We start from the raw sequence: 19,347 nt of genomic DNA on the forward strand, positions 1-19,347 counted from the left end.
GTTAATTATAAGAATTGGCAGAGTACCTCTCAGGATGCAGGAAAGGGAAATGGTGAGGAGAGAGAAATACTGGGATAACCTGCAGTCATATCAGTGGGAGATCTGGGATAGGACAGAGAGCTGAGAGCAGCCACGAATGGAGCACTGAGGAACTCAGAATCCCAGCAAAGACCATGACAGGTCATACACTGAAAAGCCAATGAATGATAGTGATGGAATCGGAGCAGTAGCTGGAGTGAGAGGCCTTGGGAAAAAGAGATCCAGGAGAGCAAATTACTTGGCTTCCAGATTTATGATAAAAGATGTAACTCTTGGCTCTGGCAATCCCAGCACTGTGGGTACAATCGTTGAAAGCACTAATTTTCTAGAATCCTTGCAGCATCTGTCTACATCATCATTATGGATCTTTCTTGCCATCTACCCTCTTTAACCATTTTCAGATTGATGGGGTTGCTTGTTTTAATTCACTACCAAGTAATTTTTTTCTTTTCAAGTTTGTTGTTGTGCTCTTTATTGCTATACCTTTCTGTGCTGCTGCCACTCTTGACAAATCTTGAAACAGCTCTTAATTACTGTAGTTAGTAGCACTGTTAAGTATGCACTTGAATTTAAGTATATGACTGCAGGTTTTGTGGAAGGGAGATGCTGTAATTCTTCCTCTCTAAGTCACTTTTGTTCCAGTGAGGTTTACCCTGTTGTGATTTAAGCCCAGACAGCAACTAAGCCCCACACAACTTCTCACTTGCTCATCCCCGAGTGGGATGGGGGACAGAATTTGAGGGTAAGAGTGACACTCCAAACATCCCCCCTCTTCCTCTTTCTTCCTCCAGCTTTATATGCTCAGTATAATGTCATGTGATATGGAATATCCCCTTGGTAATTTGGGGTCAGCTGTCCCAGCTGTGTCCCCTTCCAGCTTCCTGTGCACCCCCAGCCTACTTGCTGGTGGAGTGAGAAGCAGAAAAGGCCTTGGCTCTGTGTAAACACTGTTCAGCATAACCAAAACTCCCTGTGTTATCAGTGCTGTTTTCAGCATACATCCAAAACATAACCCCTATCTTTTTAGTGAAAACACTGAGCTTTACAGTAAGTAAAATAATAATTGCATAGAGAAAAAAAAAAAAGGGAAAATATAGTTTAAACTCTGTGTGTGCGCTTCCAAAAAAAAAAAATTAAAAAAGTGGAGGGGAGAGGATGTATTCCATGGGAAGGGCTGTGGGTGTGGGATGTTTCCCCGGGATGAGGCCGGCAGAGGGCGCGCGGGGAGCGGCGCATCCCTCGGGAAACGGCCCTTCCCGGCCTCATCCCGGCCGGCTCCGGCCACAGCAGCGTGGTTTAACTGCAGCATTAGAGTTCTCTTAAATTCATTGATTAGGTTTAAGAATTGACACAGTCCTTTCTTAGATAAAAGGGAAGAAATAACCATCCCTTAAGCAGGCTGGGGAGATGTCATGTGGGAGAGAGCTTAACTCTGTGACAGCTTTTCCAACTTTCCATCATGAAATCCATCACAAAATATAAATTACTTCGAAGTTGTTCTGTCAGTTTACTGTTGTCAGCATTTCAATATAGGTATTAAACAATAGAAATTGTCAAATAATATCTAAAATAGTCACATGTTATTTCGTGTCAGGTTTATTATGCAGAAACAGTGATATAAATTACTGAAATATTTTCAGAGGATGGGCTTTTATTTCTAAGAATTCAAAGAATCATCTCTGAAAGTCATAATCATGTAATCCTGGAAAAAGGCACGTAGAATAACTCTTTTCTCGATGAAGGCTTGCAGCTGCCCTTTGGGGTTTGGGGTTTTTGTTTGGGATATGGTTTGGGGTGGGTGGTGATGGTGTTTGGTTTGGGTGGGGTTTCACTTTTTTGTCCATTAAACCGCAGAGATTAGCTAGAATTGTGTAACAAATTGCAACTCTGTACATTGTGTATATATTCACCTGTAAATACGTGTATTTCTCCTATTCCTTCTACATGTGGGAATTACATCTTTAGCATTATGTTTGGGAAATACAGTAAATCAGTGGGAATACTTAAAGCTATGGTTTTCTAAGGTCAGCTTCATCGAAGTGTCAGAATACTGGCAAGTAACCACAAAAACACTTGTGGCCCACACATGCAAACTGCTCCTCTGTTAGTTTATCAAAGGCTGGCATGGATACCTCCTCTAGGTTCACTGGAGTTTCCTTCCAGTCATTGACTTACAAGTATTGGCTTCCAGAACTGTGAGAATGTTAGCTACTGGACACAATTAATACTGCTCAGAGACTTACTATAGGAAGTTCCTAACATCCTATCTGTGTGAGGGTGGGCTGAACAGAGGTATAAGACAACTTTGTTATGACATCAGTTGTAAGTAAGTAATTAGGATGTATTTATATATGAAACTTGATTCTTGGTTGGTTGGTCTCATTATAAGTGAAGTCAGCATTTTTCTGCCTTGCCAAGTTCTACGTAGAATTTTAATTCCAGGGAAGATAAGTCACGATTGATTCTGGAGGTTTTTGGATTGATGTCTGGGTTTATATTTCCTTCTGAAATATCAATTAGACGATGCAAGTGGGAGGCCAAAATGTCCTGCTTGTGCTGGGCTAATAAATAAGTAGCTTCCATATGAAACATTCAACATGTGGTGATGTAATAGATTAGTATAAACAGCATCAATACTTAAGAACTTCCTTGAAGATGACATTAGGTGTTATGAATTACCTTTTTTTGTGAACACATTTTTTTATTAAATGAAAACACATTATATTTTTGCAAAACAGTCCCAATATTTATGGGTTTTATTGTCTGTAGTCTCAAGACCAGTTTTAATCCTTACGTGAGTGGTGTTGTTGATTTTGAGAGGGATTATTGCTACATCTCATGTAGTTATGACTGTATCACTGAGTATTGATACCAGTGGAATATTTCCTATTGTGCAATAGAAGTTTTGTACAATCTTGTGCAATAAAAGTTTTGTTATATATTTTGTTGGCATGCAACATGGCAGATATGAAAAATCAGTTGGTTTCAGTTTAGACAGAATATTAAGTAATTGCTGCAGGCTACTAACTACAATAAGATTTGAAGAACAAAACATCCATTCATCTGGCTCTTAACTATAAATCTAATTAATGGAGTATTTCTGGGTTACATTCATTTCAACAGGACATAATAAATATAACGGTACATAATTATTTTTACAATGATATACAAAAAATCCAAAATATTAATTTTACAACTGTATGTAAGAGAACTTTTCAATTGGTAAGTTGTATGTAAAGCATTGCATCCAAGATGACATTGCTAACAATAATACAAGGACTGGACAAAGTGAAAACTACAACCAATAACTTTTAACTATTACTAGAAATCATTAAACACTCTTAAGTGCTGCCTTTTACTCAAAGTATCCTTAATACGTTTTTTAAGTAACTGAATTACAAGCTTCTCTGTTACAAATGTGTCAGCTATTACCAGAATGTCCAAAGTTTGGGGGGTTTTATTTTTATACAGGAAACGTACATAATTTAATATTTGTTATGGCATTTCAGTCAGTCTGTCTCCCAAGATTAAAGAGGATAATAACATACCCATGGTTTTATGCCTGTACACATGTTTTGTGAAAGATTTACACTTGGGCTATGTGTACACTTTGTAGAATGGTTTTATATAGGATCATTCTGGATGCATTTTTGTAGTTCTTCATGTTCTTCAGATGTTAGTTTTGAATATCAATACATCCAAGGCCTTAAACACACTGCTAAACCTGTTAACATTTGTGAAAAACGCCCAATGTGTTCTGCACAGGATAATTTACTCACTGCATGCACAATAATAATCCACTCTGCTATTTGAGTTGCAGTAAACAAATGACTGAGTCCTATTGTCTAGGTATTAATTGGGAACATGCAAAGTACTTTTTATGGAAGCTGAGTGATATGTTTCCTATTATCTGGAGCACCCTTAAATCATCCTGGAATGACGGTAGTTAAGAAGCTATTTAGCAGATTCATTAGCAAAAATGACCAGCTCTTGATGAAAGCACTGCTGAAAGAACAGCTATACAGTTGTTTCCCTGGGTCATGTCAGACTGATAAATAAAAGGTTAGGCTGAAACATGGCCCTGCCAAGCAAGAGATACCATCTCCCACTGTTATCCTTGCGGCCACTGGTGCACCTGCCAGCTCTCACGGCGCACTGCATGTGCTGCCTCTGGGAGCGAGCTTCCTCAGTCAGCCCATTTGCCTGGATCCGTGGAGCACAGGGGCTGCCTTTCCACGCAGGAGGGCTGTGCCTATTGCAGGGAATGCTGCATTCGGAAGCAGTGACAGGAGAAAACAGCAGTGGGTGAAGTTCCCAGCACATAAAACACCAGGATGATTACTGTTCTCCCGTGTTGATGTTGGTTTTGAACGGGAGCAGGACACTGACTCCTGCCCTGCCATTATAGAGGAGAAATAAAACTGAGCTGCGGAATGAATTAGTAGCTAACACTATGATTACTCTCAGCTGTTAGCATAAGTTGTAGGAGGGGGGGGGGAAATGGGAGAGGGAGGATAAACCCCCCCACTTAACGGTGCCTAGGGAATACCGTGGAATTTCGGGCAGACACCGTTGCGGACTAGCAGCATGCCTGACTGCACTTGAGTGCGAGCACTGAGCAGCAGCCTCATGTTGTATCGTACCGTTTCTAAGGCTGGAGGAAGAACAGCAGAATAGTAATGGATTTGTGTACAGTGTTTCTGCATAAATGGAAAATAATATAAAGATGGTGGTATGTAATTTGTATTTTATTTTTAAGAAGAATTTAATCCAGGTATGTATGCTTTTTTTATTTTTGTGTCTAGTCTACATACAGTTTTTGGCTTCCTTTGTTTCCTTTTCGTATTTTCATTCTGAATGTACCTCCCACTGTTCTTGCTAATGCAATGCATTGATTTGTAACTGATTTGCTTTCTAATGCTATAATGTTGGTGAAACTGTCTGGGCTTCTGGAATTAACACTTCATTAAAAAGTGGGGGGGTAATTTTGTAAGGTACCAACTTCACAATATAAGTTGAGTAAGACAGCGTGGTGTTTGATTTCTCAATGAGTTGGAACATTTTAATTGGTATAAAAAGATAAATAAATTAGTTATACGAATACACAGTGAAAATATAGTATGTTTTTCTTATATATGTCAGTACTTTTTTCCTAACTTGTGACAGGATTAGTAATAAATTGAGCTTTATGGATGCTTATGTATTTCTGGGTCTTGACTAATCTTCAAGATGAACACCCTGCAGCTTTCTTTTGAAGAGGCAGCTTGCTTAGACTACAGGCTTGATTCTGTTCCACAGCTAAATCTGTGTCTTAGAATACCCTCTCCATGTACCTCCCCCAAGCCCAACCTGAAAAACCACCAGAGATATTTCATACTTTTTTGTCCATCCTTTTAGGTTCAAGAAGATAACATCAGCATTTTGCCTTCTGCAATTTCAGAGGCCAAGTAATAGTAGCTGAAACTAATTTCTTACTGTGAGATTGAGGGTTCATTTTGCTTTAAGAGGAAGAATTATGCAGATATAAAAATCTGACTGTATTCATTAACCCTTAACTTTCTTTAGTCATGTGGCTCTTTTTTGCATTTTTTGTCTTATTAAGAATATTTTCATTCTACTGACTACTGATTATATGTAATAAGTGAAATAGAACATAATGCTACATGCCCTTAAACTAAGGACACATCTTATAATGTCCAGTAGAATGTATTAAACCCACTTAGGTAATGCTTATTTGATTGTTCATTAGTCCTGAAATATCTCACAGCATTCTGTTGCATTTCAAATTTGAATGCAGCCCAGTTTTAAGAAAGATGATTTTTTTTTTTTTAATAACGTGTTGATCCAAAAAGAGTTAATATCAATTCCAGCATCTTAATACTGGTGTTAACTCTTGGTTGGCAGGAACTCTTATGCCTGAAAAACATTCACTGGAGTAACAATGATTGCTTTCTGAAGTAGAAATAAACTCTGTCCATAAAGTTGTAGTTATTTTTCACAGAGAAGGTGATACAATGCTTGTTTTCTGATTGAAGCTGTTGGTGATTATATAAAATAGTTGCCTTTATTTGGTGTAATACACAGCTATGATTTGACAATTGAAAATGGCAGGTTACTTGATACATTTGAATGTTCTAAAAATCAGTGGTAATTCTTACAATCTAAATCAACATACTGAGGAAAGCAATGAGAGAATGCTGTTAAGTCTAAGAGCACTAAGAGTCAAAAGTAGAATTTAAGGTTAAAACATGTTTTGTTCGTCACAAATTATTTTTGTAAAGGGTAATAGGATAGAAATTATGGTTGACTGTCATCTCAAAGACCTTTCCTACAGAAAGAAGCCATGATACAATATATATGAGGTTTCTTTAGGTGGAATGCACATAACTTGGAGAGTTGTATAAAGGTCTTCTGTCACTATCTATTTGCTTGGTGCTGTAGTGATGTCAGCACAACATTATCATAATGACTATATATTGCTGTGAAAACACTTAGGAAATCTCAGGTGAAGTACTGGGATTCCAGAGTGTTACTCAGGAGGAGAAGACTGATAGCTCAGAATATCTCACAATTCATTAAAGCATCAAGGAGGACTGAAAATTCCAAGTTTTCTTTTAACTGTAGTGTTGTGAAAATCTAGGAAGAATGTAGTATAACAGCTTCTGACTTTTCAGACCAATACAAAAATTCTTTGGCACCCAAGAAAGTTCTTAAGCAGGTTTTGTTTTTCTCACTTGTGTCGTTCACTTCAGTTGACAGCTCCAAAGCAGAGGATCTTACTTTCAGGTGTAAATCTAAGTATTACTCACTATATTTTAGCAAAGAAGGTAGAGATTTTTTTCCTTATAAAGTTTTGCAACAAATTTAAAATTGTGTTTAATATCTCCCATCCTCATCAATGACAGTCCTTTCACATGTTTAACAAGCGTGGCTTTTATCTGTGTGTGCCTACTCATCCTGGTGTATGTTGTTGTCAGCAGTACTTGTAGTGGTTTGTGCTTGTGGCATTTTTCAAGTTCAGTAATTGCTACCATTTATCAAATGAAAGGCCTCTTTATAAAAGCTGCCTGTTTCATAATTTTATGTTCTAAAAATGTCCTGTAATTATTAGTTTACTAGAATTTAGAAAACACATGGGATGGAATCTAGAGGGCTACAAGTACCATTATGCCCATATCAAATTGTTCTCTTAATCTAAATATATCACCAGGAATTTCTGTAAATACTTTTAAAAAAACCTCCCCAAACCCCCAAGGAAACAAAAAAAATCAAAGCTGTAGAGTGGTGTAGTGTACACATGGTCACAGACCTCATGGCAAACTCTGTCCAAGAGGGATCTAATTCAGGGCAGTGTGTTGCCTGTTCTAAGGCTCAGGCCAGTACAGTTAGAGGATTAAAAATCTACAGCTGAAAGAAAATTGAGTTGTTTTGGTTTTTTTTAATTACATTTTCTGATGGAATTATTATCAATACCAGTTTAGGTTGCTGAAAAGTTTGAAATGTTATTATTAAAAGAAATTTTGAATATGCTCAGTATACTGCAAGCATATTCTCTACATATGTGTTATGCTTCCATGTAAATTAAATCATTTATCTTCTCAGTGTGTAATGTCTGAAAAACTCTCCTTATTAAAACACAGATGAAATTAAGGATAGAACTGAGATTTTGTCAATTGTATATTGATGCTTTCTATCTTTTAAAAGGCACTAGATAGGTTCTGATTATTCTGTACTCTCTATATATTCTATACTGTATAACTTGTTTATTTGTGGTAATCTGACATAATAGCATGCAGGTAATAGCCTAACTGAGAAGCTAATATGTCTGGTAACAAGTTAGTAATACAATAATCCCCATGTTGTCAGCAAATAATTTTTCCCTTCCCACATTTTCCATTCCTTTTGTAGTCTCCATTTAAACAGGAATGAACTCTTAGGTGGAATCATCTCAATTTTAGCAGTTTTTGAAGTAAGAGTACTGACTAAAACTAAGTTTATGTAGGACAGCACACATCATATAGTCAGCTGAAAAGGGGGGAAAAGTCACTACTGCCACCTTCTTTATACACTTTTTAATTGAAAAAGTTGAGGAAGCAACTAGAAACATTAAAGAGAAAAAGGTTAGTACATTTAGTCAGACAGCATTGAAACTGTGTTCCAAGTCATTTGCAGCCTTTATTCTTGTGTGCATTAGTACCCTCAATTACCCTATGCTAAGCTGTCTGTGGACAGCTCCCAATGGAGCACATTTTACCTTTAGAATCTGTTCAGTAGCTTTTTACATCTAAGTATTAATCTGCTATCTTTAGCACATCTCTTCCTTTGGTTTTAGTTCTAGTCAAGACCATTGTCCTTTAAAAACAATTGCTTCAAATATCATTTTCACTTTTGTAAAATTGTCTTCAACAATTTCATTAGTAATTCATAAATAACTGAATGACGACTTTAGCCTCACAGTTGGTGCAACAAAATTTCTTAGAGAAAAACATAAATATTACAGATACACACAAAGGTGTGGAGAATGGTGTAAATAAAAAAAGTAATTATGGAAATTATTGCAAAATAGTGAGAGGTTTTTTTCAACTCCTGTCTGTCTTCAACAGTAATTGGAAAAAACCCCTGTCTTTTACTGCAAAAAAGTCCTCTTTTTTCCCATAGTGGTCATAGCAGTGGGAGCAGTGGGAGCAGTGAAGATGACTTTTCTTTCAGGAATAATTACTCATCCTAGCGTGCTGGGAATTTACATTTTCTTCTCAGCTCTCCTGAAGACCATATGCTTCTATATAATACTAAGTAGTTTAATTGCAAGTAACTGAGTTCATTCACTAATGCACAAAGTTCTATATGTGATTTCTGTTTTGGACTCTATTCTAAATCACAGTGAGTGAAAATCAGTTTTAAACCTGTGCTGCTTGAATCTGTCATCCTTAAACTCAAGTTGTATGCTGAAAGAACAGGTATGTTACAGCTATGAATGACCAGTATAATGAGCAGTATAACTGCTAAAAATTTAGGTTGGATTCTACCTTATACCTAATGAATATACATGCAAGCTCTTCAGGACAGTGGTAGGTCTTGTGGGCTAAAACATAAGCAGCTTGTAGGATCCTTAGATTGGGGGTTGAAAAAACAATTTAGTGGTTAGTTGTATTTATAACACTTCCTATAAGTAGAGAATGCAACATGTTTAGTGGTGGTCAGATACATTAATAGCAGGATCCATAAGGAAATATCACTAGATAAATAAGCAGATATAGTGAACTTTCCAAATCATTTTGGTGAAAAATAAGAATAGCTTTCTAGCCAAAAGTAGACACTGCTGATAACACTCCATGCTTTTGTGGGAATGTTGGAGGGGCTAATACAGTAGGACAAAGGTCTACTGGTGAAAATCTAAGGAATTCCTGGAACAAAGAGTAATTATCCAAAAGAGAAGGCAGGACTACTCCATTGTTGTGGCCTCCACCTCTGCCAGGGTCTGCAGGCAGGCCATCCATGTAGCTTGTGCAGTATTAAGATGTACCACCTTACCTTGAAAGGCTCACCAATAATGCACATTTAAAGTGTCAGTATTTAAGATTACGAGGAGAATTTAAGAAGAATGTAAAGGAGCAGATAATTGTTCTAAATTAAGTTCTTCTGAATTAGGTCATCTGAGATGATTGTCAGTATAATGCCACTGTTATAGTAAATTAATGAAGCTCTCTGGAGTATACACCTTGTTTAAAGGAAAGTAGCAAAGGTTTCACCCAAGAGACATGCACTGAGGGCAAGTACAGTTATGTCAAGATAAACCTTATTCCCAGGCAACCTTAAGACTAGTAAAATACCATGCTTAATAAATCTGTGCATATGAATACTTTTATTGATTCCTTGTGTTCCTGAAAGTAAGAGGACCTTTCTTAGCCTCAGTTTCTGTGACTGCAAAGTGAATTGTTTACATATTTTTGTTATGTGTGATTAATTAATTCCTGTGAAGCATTTTGCACATCAAAAAAAGATGTTGCTGTCTGTACAGAGTAGTGACTATTTTGGCAGTAATACAAAGTGGTTTTGCTGCAGAAAAAGACTGTCTGGGTTTGGTTTGTTTTCCTCTACTGTCTTGGTGTTGTGAACACAAACTTTCGTGTGGCATTTTGTAGAGGGAGACTGCACTTGAGTCTCATCTTCTTCCCTGTCCCCTTCCAATACCCACAGACCCCTTGCTGTTGATTCATAGTGTAAAGGCTAAGCAAGGCTGTGGTTCTGCCTGGTTCTTGCTTTTTTTAAAGGGGACAGTCTGCATCCCCAAAGCTACCTCTGAATGGAGAGAGCTGCTGCTCTACAGCTTTATTTACTGGGGTCTGAACAGAAGATCAGCAGTGACCTAACTATTCTATTTAAATACTGAAATCATGTTTTTAAGATGATTCAATTTTCTTTATAAGAATAAAGGGCTGGATTTGTTAAAATAATTTTTAAAAATTGGAATCTATGAGGGTCTGGTGCTCAGACATGTAACTAGAATACACTGCTTGCATTGTTTAGAAAGGTGTAATTTTTAGCCCAGCCCACTCCACCCCCCTTCTACCTGACGCATTAGTTTTAGACTTGGAAAAGAATCCTTTATAAGTGATGCTTCCAACTGACATATTTATTTTGACAATGCTTTGTTGTCAACAGTATCCAAATTACCTTTTCACCATCATGTTGATTGGCAAATGTCTATTTTCAGACTTGCTGTGGGTAAAAAGTTGATGGAAGTGCCATTGTGTCCTTTCTTTATAGAAGAAGCCCATTTACAATTTATTTTAGTTCTAATCTCACGGTTCATAACACTTTCCAGTTTCCTGCTCTATAACCATCTAGCATAAAGTCCATACGTCATTACTGTATCATTTCAGCTTGATTCCTTATGCTTAGAATGGGTTAATTCAATGGTGTTCATCTTTATAATATAAATTGTTTTAATTCAATAAACAAGGAAAGTAAAAATTTTAAAAATCGGGTCCTGATGGCTTATTGGGAGACCTGAATAAAACCAGAAAATATCCGAATGACAGCTTTCAGATCATTCAAATAATTACTTAGTCCTATGTGCTTCTTAAAAGAATGTTCCTTATTTTCTAAAGTTTTAACCTACACTGATTTAAAATATTAAGAACAACCCATGTAAATCTTTACAGAAAGCAATGGATGAGCCCTATAATGACTCAAACTTGATTCCGTGTGTAGATAGACAATTTTAGAAAATGAGTTTTTGACAGTGCAATGGTAGGCTGTAAACTGATTAACAGATCATATGACTAATACAGCTGAGATGGAATAGAACTCGCATGAGAGAACATAAATCTGCTCCATTTAGCAGATCTCCCTGTGTTTGTAACAGTACAGCTTTTAATTGACTATGGCATTGTCAGAAACTGGGTTTCTGACAAATTGAGTGCTGAATGTGTACCTACTTGTAATACTTTCAATTATCTCTGATAAAAAGCATAAGTTAGACAGTAGGTCAAACATATATATATATCTGACTGGCTACGAAATCAAGATTATTCTACAGAGAAACATTAAAGCTTATTTAAAATGAATGGAAATATTCCTGATTCCAGTGATAACTTCATTATTTCTTGATGTTTTTAGGCTGAGACAGGAAACAAGCCTTCTAGCTTGTTTATTCGTTCTTGGTTTGAAGTCATTTGAAGAATGTCCAAGTTATCCAAGTGAACTTTATATAAGAAGGCATTTAAAAATCTATTTCTGTGTGGGTATAGAAGGCAGGCAGTCACACTTAAATCCTATTTGATAAATGGTTACAAACATTCAGTGTAAGAGCTGAATTGTTAACAAGTGTTTCTACACCTAGAAACGTACCTTTGACATTGAAAAGTGTCCCAGGATGGTTCCTTTCGCTACTAATAATATGTGAAAACCAGGCAACCTTGGCTGTAGTGAAAGCTGTGCAATATTCTGAGAGATACCATTTGCACTCCTTGAAAATTGCATGCAGTCACATTGAGCACGCCTTTGCTTCCAAACGTTGCTTGCTCTTAATTCACTCTTAATACTCTGACTTCAGGCATAAGCCTACAAGAAAAAGAAATGGCAAGGGGTGTGCTGATGATACATTATAAACGTGACTCATATCCAACAGATATTTCAGCTTTTTATAAAATAATAGGTAGTAACTTTGGAAAGGATGAACAATGTTGTTTATTCTTGTTCTGCTTGCTCTTGGTCTGCATTCCAATTTTGTTATAACTGGAAAAGATATAAGTCTGTTTACATCCTCTGTTCCAGGATTCCAGAAGCCAACCAGGCTTTTAGCAGTTCTCCCTGTGCTTTCTGCAGCATAGTGCATTTTGCTGCTGCAGTGTGAATCAGTGGTTAGTGTTTATTATTGACCATTGCATGAGTTTAACAGTAAGATCAGTAAAGACAAACCATGTTATGCAAAGACTAGATCTTGAGGTGTGTGAGTGTTCCATAATGTTTCACACAGTGCCATGCTGTTTGCAGACACGAAGGACAGTTCATATTCTTTGTGCCTCTGAAGACACCACAGAGCAATTTTTAACCCTTCATATACCATGTATCTAAATAATATTCTGCCAAAGAATTTTTAGCTGCTTTAGAAACCAAAATGGTCATTTTAAGAACTTCTTTGTTGGATTTTTCTGAGCTATTTGTCTTGTTTTTATTCCGCAGCAATGAAACTGGGAGGTGAATGATATACTGTACAAAAATACATTTACATGTTTAAAGCATGTTGACCACATTTCTATAGAATACAAGCTTTTGTTTTATGGAATAGAAGCTTCCAGATACCTCATGAAATCTTTTCTTAGTCTTCTTTTAGATCAAACAGCTTTCCTGTTGTAATGGCACCTGTTTCCATCCTGCAACTGTAAATCATATCTGTATATTGTTTTGTATAGGTTTGATGTTTTCTTTCTGTGACCAGAACAATGTCAAATTTAGTAACCTAGTTGAGAAGGTCCATCAGTTGTCATTAAGATTTTCTGCTATTTTATATGCCTTTTTTGTTTGTTTTTTTTTTTTTACTTCTTAAAGAAAAGAAACAAAGAAGATATGCTTACTTTTGAGTCCTGGCTTACCAGACCTTGTTAAAGTCTGATATTAAAATAAAGCATTTATTTCCCAAACCATAGTCATGTGAATAATCCAATGTCAAGATAGAACAGTACTTCTTGGATACAATACTCACTTGTTATATCTGAATCCAACCTTGGTCCAAAAGATAAAGCAAGAGAGAACTTTCTACTTCTGTTTTACTAGATAGTAACAACTTGCTTCCCTGTCTGTTTTTTGATCACTGCTGTATATCGTATGGATCTAAATTGAAATGTCATTACTCTGAAAGAAAACACAGAGCATTAATACGAATATTTCTGTTCAAGTCAGAGAATTAAAGTGGAGGAAGAAGCCTGTAAATAAGTATAGCTTATTCATTTATGTTAAAAATATTCTTCTAGAACTGTTTTCAGTTTCAATTATTCATGAAAAAATCTGTGCAGACAATTATGGGGAATCATCTGTGTTTCCATTGTAACCTAGTTAAAACAACATCAGTATTATTGAATGATAAGTTTGGTTGGCAGCCATTGTAACATCATTCCCTCCTTTTTAGACACTTCAAGAAGCCATGAACAACAGAGGGAGATTTTGCAAGACGTACAAAACCCCTGCAGGATTTTGTTTCCAACAAGCAGATGTGTGATTCTTTTCTTTTTTTTTTTTTTCCTTTTTTTTGTATTTTTCTGTCAAATTATTCCAGAGCAACAATAGTTTATATGGATATGGTCCCCACTGATGATGATCCTGTTGGAGATACAAATACTTGTCTGGATCAAAAATGGTGTTTTGTGGAAACGGCTTGAAATAAATTACACTCCATGGTTTCTGCCCTCCTAAAGAGCCTGATCTCATCTTACATATATAAGATCCGCAAAGGAATGTTTACAAAGAAATCGGGAAATAGTACAAAAAGGAAAGAGAGTTGTCAGAGCAAAAAGGAACAAGACTTTACTCAGACTGGACATACAAAGAATCCAAAATTTTCAAATACTTTAAAAAGCACCGTTAAAAAGATTGCCAAGTGCCCATCTGCTCGCAACTTATCAACTGAAGAACAGGAAAGCAATAGAGAATTTTCCCTTTCGCCAACATTCAGTTACAGAGTTGCTATTGCCAATGGACTGCAAAGGCATGTTTTGGTAGCACGCACTGATAATGAAGATATAGTTCAAGACCTGTCTTCAAATGATAGCTCGTGTTCTGACTCTTTAAGTGAAATAAAAAGTAATAGCAAGAAGAACGAATACTCATCCCACACGATGCCTGTGAGACGCAACAGGAAAAGCTTGAGCAGCCTCGCACCGTCCGATGGAAGTTCAGACGGGGAACGCACTTTGCACACACTGAAACTGGGAGCTTTAAGAAAACTGAGGAAATGGAAAAAGAGCCAAGAATGTGTCTCATCGGACTCTGAACTAAGTACATGGAAGAAAACATGGGGATTAAGAAGTAAATCTCTGGACAGAACTGGACGTCACCAGAAATCAAATACTCTTGAACCTGGCTTTAGTTCGACAGGTTGTATTAGTCAAACCCATGATGTTATGGAAATGATCTTTAAAGAGCTTCAGGGAATAAGTCAAATTGAAACAGAACTCTCTGAATTAAGAGGGCACGTTAATGCTCTGAAACAATCCATTGATGAAATTTCCAGCAGTGTCGAAGTTGTGCAAAATGAAATCGAACAGTTGCGAACTGGGTTTGTACAGTCCAGAAGAGAAACCCGGGACATCCATGACTACATTAAGCAGATAGGCCATCCAGGAAACAAAGCAAGTCTTAGGTTTCTAAACGTGCCTGAAGAGAGACTGGAAAAAACTGAAAGCATAGTTTACAAAATACTGATAGATAAAATGGGCTTCTCAGAGGCACAAAGCACTATTAAAATTGAATTTGCCCAAAGATTAGGGCAACAAAGAGACTGTCCAAATGCAAAGCCAAGACCCATTCTTGTTTACTTTGAGTCGTCACAACAGAGAGATTTGATTTTAAAAAAGTCTTATAAACTTAAGGGAACTGGCATTGGAATTTCTACAGATATATTTTCCCATGACATAAAAGACAAAAAAGAAAGAGGACTACCTTCTTCTCAGACATATGAAAGTATGGATATGAAACTTTTAACTGTGGAGACAAAATCTAAAATGCATGACTGGGAGTCACCTGACAGTGATAAAGACTTGGAATCAGATATAAATAAGAACAGTTATGCAAAGATATCTAAATCAGCATTTCAAATAAAAACAAGCACTACAAAGGGGATTACTGAGTCCCCAAACACTAAAGACCTTAAAAGAACTGCTGACAATGGCACCTTTTCAAATAGAAGTTATGGCAATCAGTCACCAGAATTTGACAATCTGGAGAAACAATCAAAGGCCTATTATTCAGACATGACTCCTTTGTGGCACTTACAGAATGACTTTGCAACACCAAAGCTCAGCCGTTCAGAGTCGGATTTCTCAAAATTGTGTCAGTCTTACTCTGAGGATTTTTCAGAAAACCAGTATTTTAACAGAACAAATGGCAGTTCGCTATTGTCTTCCTCTGATCGAGAACTTTGGCAACGAAGGCAAGATGATTCTACAAACTGGTATGGCAGCTCCCAGGAACAGACTTTTGTCCAAGACATGGAACAGCATCCGGAGCAAAACGAAATAGGAAACATAGAAACTGTTGATAGTGGAGTAAGCAATGGAATGATCTGTGCATCTGGAGACAGAAACCACTATAGTGATACTCAGCTTGCTTTACATGATGATCTTTCCCCGTGGAAAGACTGGAATCAGTTGGAACAAGGGGCAGATTTGGGCCTAGACACATCCACACAGGAAGTTTTTGTGTATGATATGAGCAGCCCTTCAGATCAACAGACGGATTTTGGAAAGGGCCAAGGTTCTGACCTCCAGTATGATACTGAAAGCTATGATTTCACCCTAGATGGTACTTCTCCATCATGTCCAGGCCTTGATAGTGAAACACAAAGTCAGTGGACTGGTCAATATGATGATTATCAGGATACAAATTCTATGTCCTCTTATCAGAATCAAAACAGATTGCCTATGATGTACCGAAGTCAGAGTGAACTACCAAGTGATGATTCAGAAGAAACAGCCCCTAAATCGTGGCATAGCCGGTTGAGCATAGACCTTTCTGATAAGGCTTTCAGCTTTCCTAAATTTGGATCTACACTTCAACGTGCTAAGTCAGCTTTAGAAGTAGTCTGGAATAAAAGCACACAAAGTTTAAGTGGATACGAAGACAGTGGATCATCTTTTATGGGAAGGTTTAGAACTTTATCTCAGTCTACTGCAAACGAGTCAAGTACAACACTCGATTCTGATGTTTATGCTGAGCCTTATTGCTACAAAGCTGAGTATGAGGAAGACTTAATTGAACCATCTGGGGAGAATGAAACAGACTATGTAGAAGTAATGGAACAGGTGCTTGCTAAACTAGAAAACAGAACTAATAGTAGTGAAACTAGTGAGCAAGTCCAAGAATATGAACTGGAGCAGTCTTTGTATGAAACTCCGTATGCAATGCTGCCAGAGGAGCAATATGACACACAGTTTGACAGCGTGATCAGTGAAGAGATATTGGAAGTTGAAAGTGATGTGGTTCCTGAGGTAGAAATAAGAGAAGATGAAAATCAGAATGTCCCAGAGACAGTTATTGAAATTCCAAAGAAAAAAAGAATACGGCCATCATTCAAAGAAGCTGCTTTAAAAGCATACAAGAAACAAATGAATGATTTGGAAGAGAAGATTCTTGCTGGAGGTAATAATATTTTAATACTCTTCTAAGTAAAACATTGTTCTCACTAAAGTTGAATGTTAATTTTTGTATAGTACTTAATCCTGCTTCCACTGAATTTGGTGGCAAAAATTCTGCTTCTGTCTGGTTTTATTTATGAGGTGAAATAGTTCCATAGAAGTCAAAAGGCTAAAATTTCACAAGTTTGTTTTGAAAGAATTTTCTGAACATGTTTAGTCAAACGTGTTTGTAGGTTATTGTATTGCTTTGAACTTCAGTAATTTCAAAATTAGATTTCACAAGACTTAAATCTAAAAAAAAAGAACTAAATGGCACACTGTTCTTGGTTTTCTTATAGATTTATAAATGTATGCATTCAATTTAGAGTGTTCAGACATTACCCTGCTTTCTTTAGCAGTTTTCAAGGCATTGTTGGTTCTATATTCACCCTGGTGAGCACTGCTCTCCATTGTCTGGGCAATTTATTAGGTACTTACAACAGGGAAAGTCTAAATTGATTTCATGTTTGTCCTTATTTTAATTCAGTCCTTATTTGTACTCTAAGGAAGCACTCAGACAGGTAGTCAGTCCCCAAAACTGGGAGAGAGAAGGGTGCAGAGGAAAGACAAAAGAGTGTAGATCGTAGCATCCATGTACGAAGAGTAAAGAACTTAACTCACAGAGGGTGTTGACACAGATGTATTGTCAGACTTCAAACCAGACAGACATACATATAACTTTAATACCTCTAATAATACACAAATCTGGTGATGTTCAATATTAACATACACCGTAATGTTAATGTAATAATATTGCATGTGCATTTAATTGGGAGCATAATAATTACAGTAGCTGGCCAGATGGTAATTGTCACCTTGACTGAATCTTTGCTTTCTTTATCTGCCTTGGCAAAGTGATTATCTAATACATTCATTTTAAAGATGAAAAATTGTGCCTGTAGCCAAAGATTTTATTTCGTAGTAATGAGCATCCAAAGCGTGAGCTACTATAGAGCTTCTTTGGTACATGAACAACTACATTTACAATAAACATATAGTCTGTTACACAAGCATTTAAATATTGCTAATGGCAGAGTTTACTTTAAAGTCTACTTCTATATTCAAATAATGACACTAGATCGTATAATTGTACTTTGCAGGTATTTTTCTACAGTAGTGCGTTAGACATTAGATGGTGTATATATATGAAGAAACAGCTATCAATAATTAATATTTTCATTATTTTTTCCTGATTTTTATGAGGCATGAGAGAGGGGAATCACAGTCACTTTACCTGGTCATTGTAGTACAATAAGAATATGAAGGTCTGAGGACATAATTGAAGATAGCGCACAAGGAAGATCCAAAATATTGAAACTCAAATTGGTTCCACTATTTAAAGTCTGTGCATTTGTGTACATTGTTAGAAAATAAGAACTAACTTTGATGTTACATCTCATGCAATCATTTCTATAAATTAGATTCTACTTTTAACCCAGCAGGTGAAAGTCTTTCAGTCTCTTTTTATTTTTTTCCTTCTGAATTGCTGAAGTATTTCTTATATTTACAGAGAATCCATTTGACACCAAGGCCAGGTTATGAAAATATGTTATTGGATGTAGTCTCTGGGCAACGCGTGTCTGCATGGTTATGAGATGTCATACTAGGACCTCCATTTTTGTTTCCACAAATAAAATAATATAAATTATTATAAAGGAGAAAAGGAATACAGCAAGTGGCTAAGGAGACTTTACAGGTGAACTGGTACAGCCCACTTCTCAGCTTATTCTGAATATGTGTTGACTCTTGAGTAGCAGTTTTGTTTTCCCTTCACACTCTGTTTTTCATGCCAACAAGGAGGACGTGTTTCAGTCAGGGATTCTGCCTCAGCAGTCACTAACTGGTTTGGTAAGAGTGTATCTTCAGGTCCTCTAGCATATCTGGCAACACTTATTAACAAAAAGTCTTTCATGTTTTTATGTCTAGTGGATGAATATGATATTTTTTCATTTATGTCTGCAGAACATTCAACAATTGTTCAGAATTTAAAACTTTCAAAATATCTTTTCTAGCTGGAACAGCCTACTGAAAGAACATATTGCCTGAAGAACAACTTCTGCTGAGTAGCATGCAGTATTATTGGAGCCAAATAGTCCCTTATTTTACCTTCAGCTTGCTTTTACTGAGCTGGATAACTGGTATTATAGACAGTCTATTCACAGATAATGAAATCCAGTGGAATCTCCACCCTTGGAGACAGTCAAAAACCATCTGGGCGTGGTCCTGGGCATTCTGCTCTGGGTGGTCCTATTTGAGCAGGGTTCTTAGACAAGGCCTCCAGAGTTCCCCTCCAGCCTCAGCTGTTCTGTGATAAGGAAATGCAGTTTTGAACTCTTTGTATGCAGCCTTTGAAGAAGGATATGTTCTTAATGTCAGTTTGTCCACTAATACAAAATATATTCATCTTCTGTTTATT

The 19,347-nt window shown here is 36.8% G+C and overlaps 1 protein-coding gene across 1 annotated transcript in view; it reads left to right on the forward strand.

Moving 5' to 3' along the window:
• Window positions 1-13,931: 13,931 nt before the first annotated feature.
• The window catches only part of UNC13C (unc-13 homolog C), a 132,017-nt gene continuing 126,601 nt past the window's right edge, over window positions 13,932-19,347 (forward strand). Inside the window, exon 1 of the mRNA XM_025894835.2 lies at window positions 13,932-16,896. Within this exon, the coding sequence (XP_025750620.1) occupies window positions 13,935-16,896 (2,962 nt within the window). The 5' untranslated portion in view covers window positions 13,932-13,934. The remainder of the gene's footprint in view (window positions 16,897-19,347) is intronic.

Source organism: Manacus vitellinus, unplaced genomic scaffold (genome assembly GCF_001715985.3).
Source record: "Manacus vitellinus isolate BGI_N305 unplaced genomic scaffold, ASM171598v3 scaffold_16_pilon, whole genome shotgun sequence".
Classification (NCBI taxonomy): domain Eukaryota; kingdom Metazoa; phylum Chordata; class Aves; order Passeriformes; family Pipridae; genus Manacus; species Manacus vitellinus.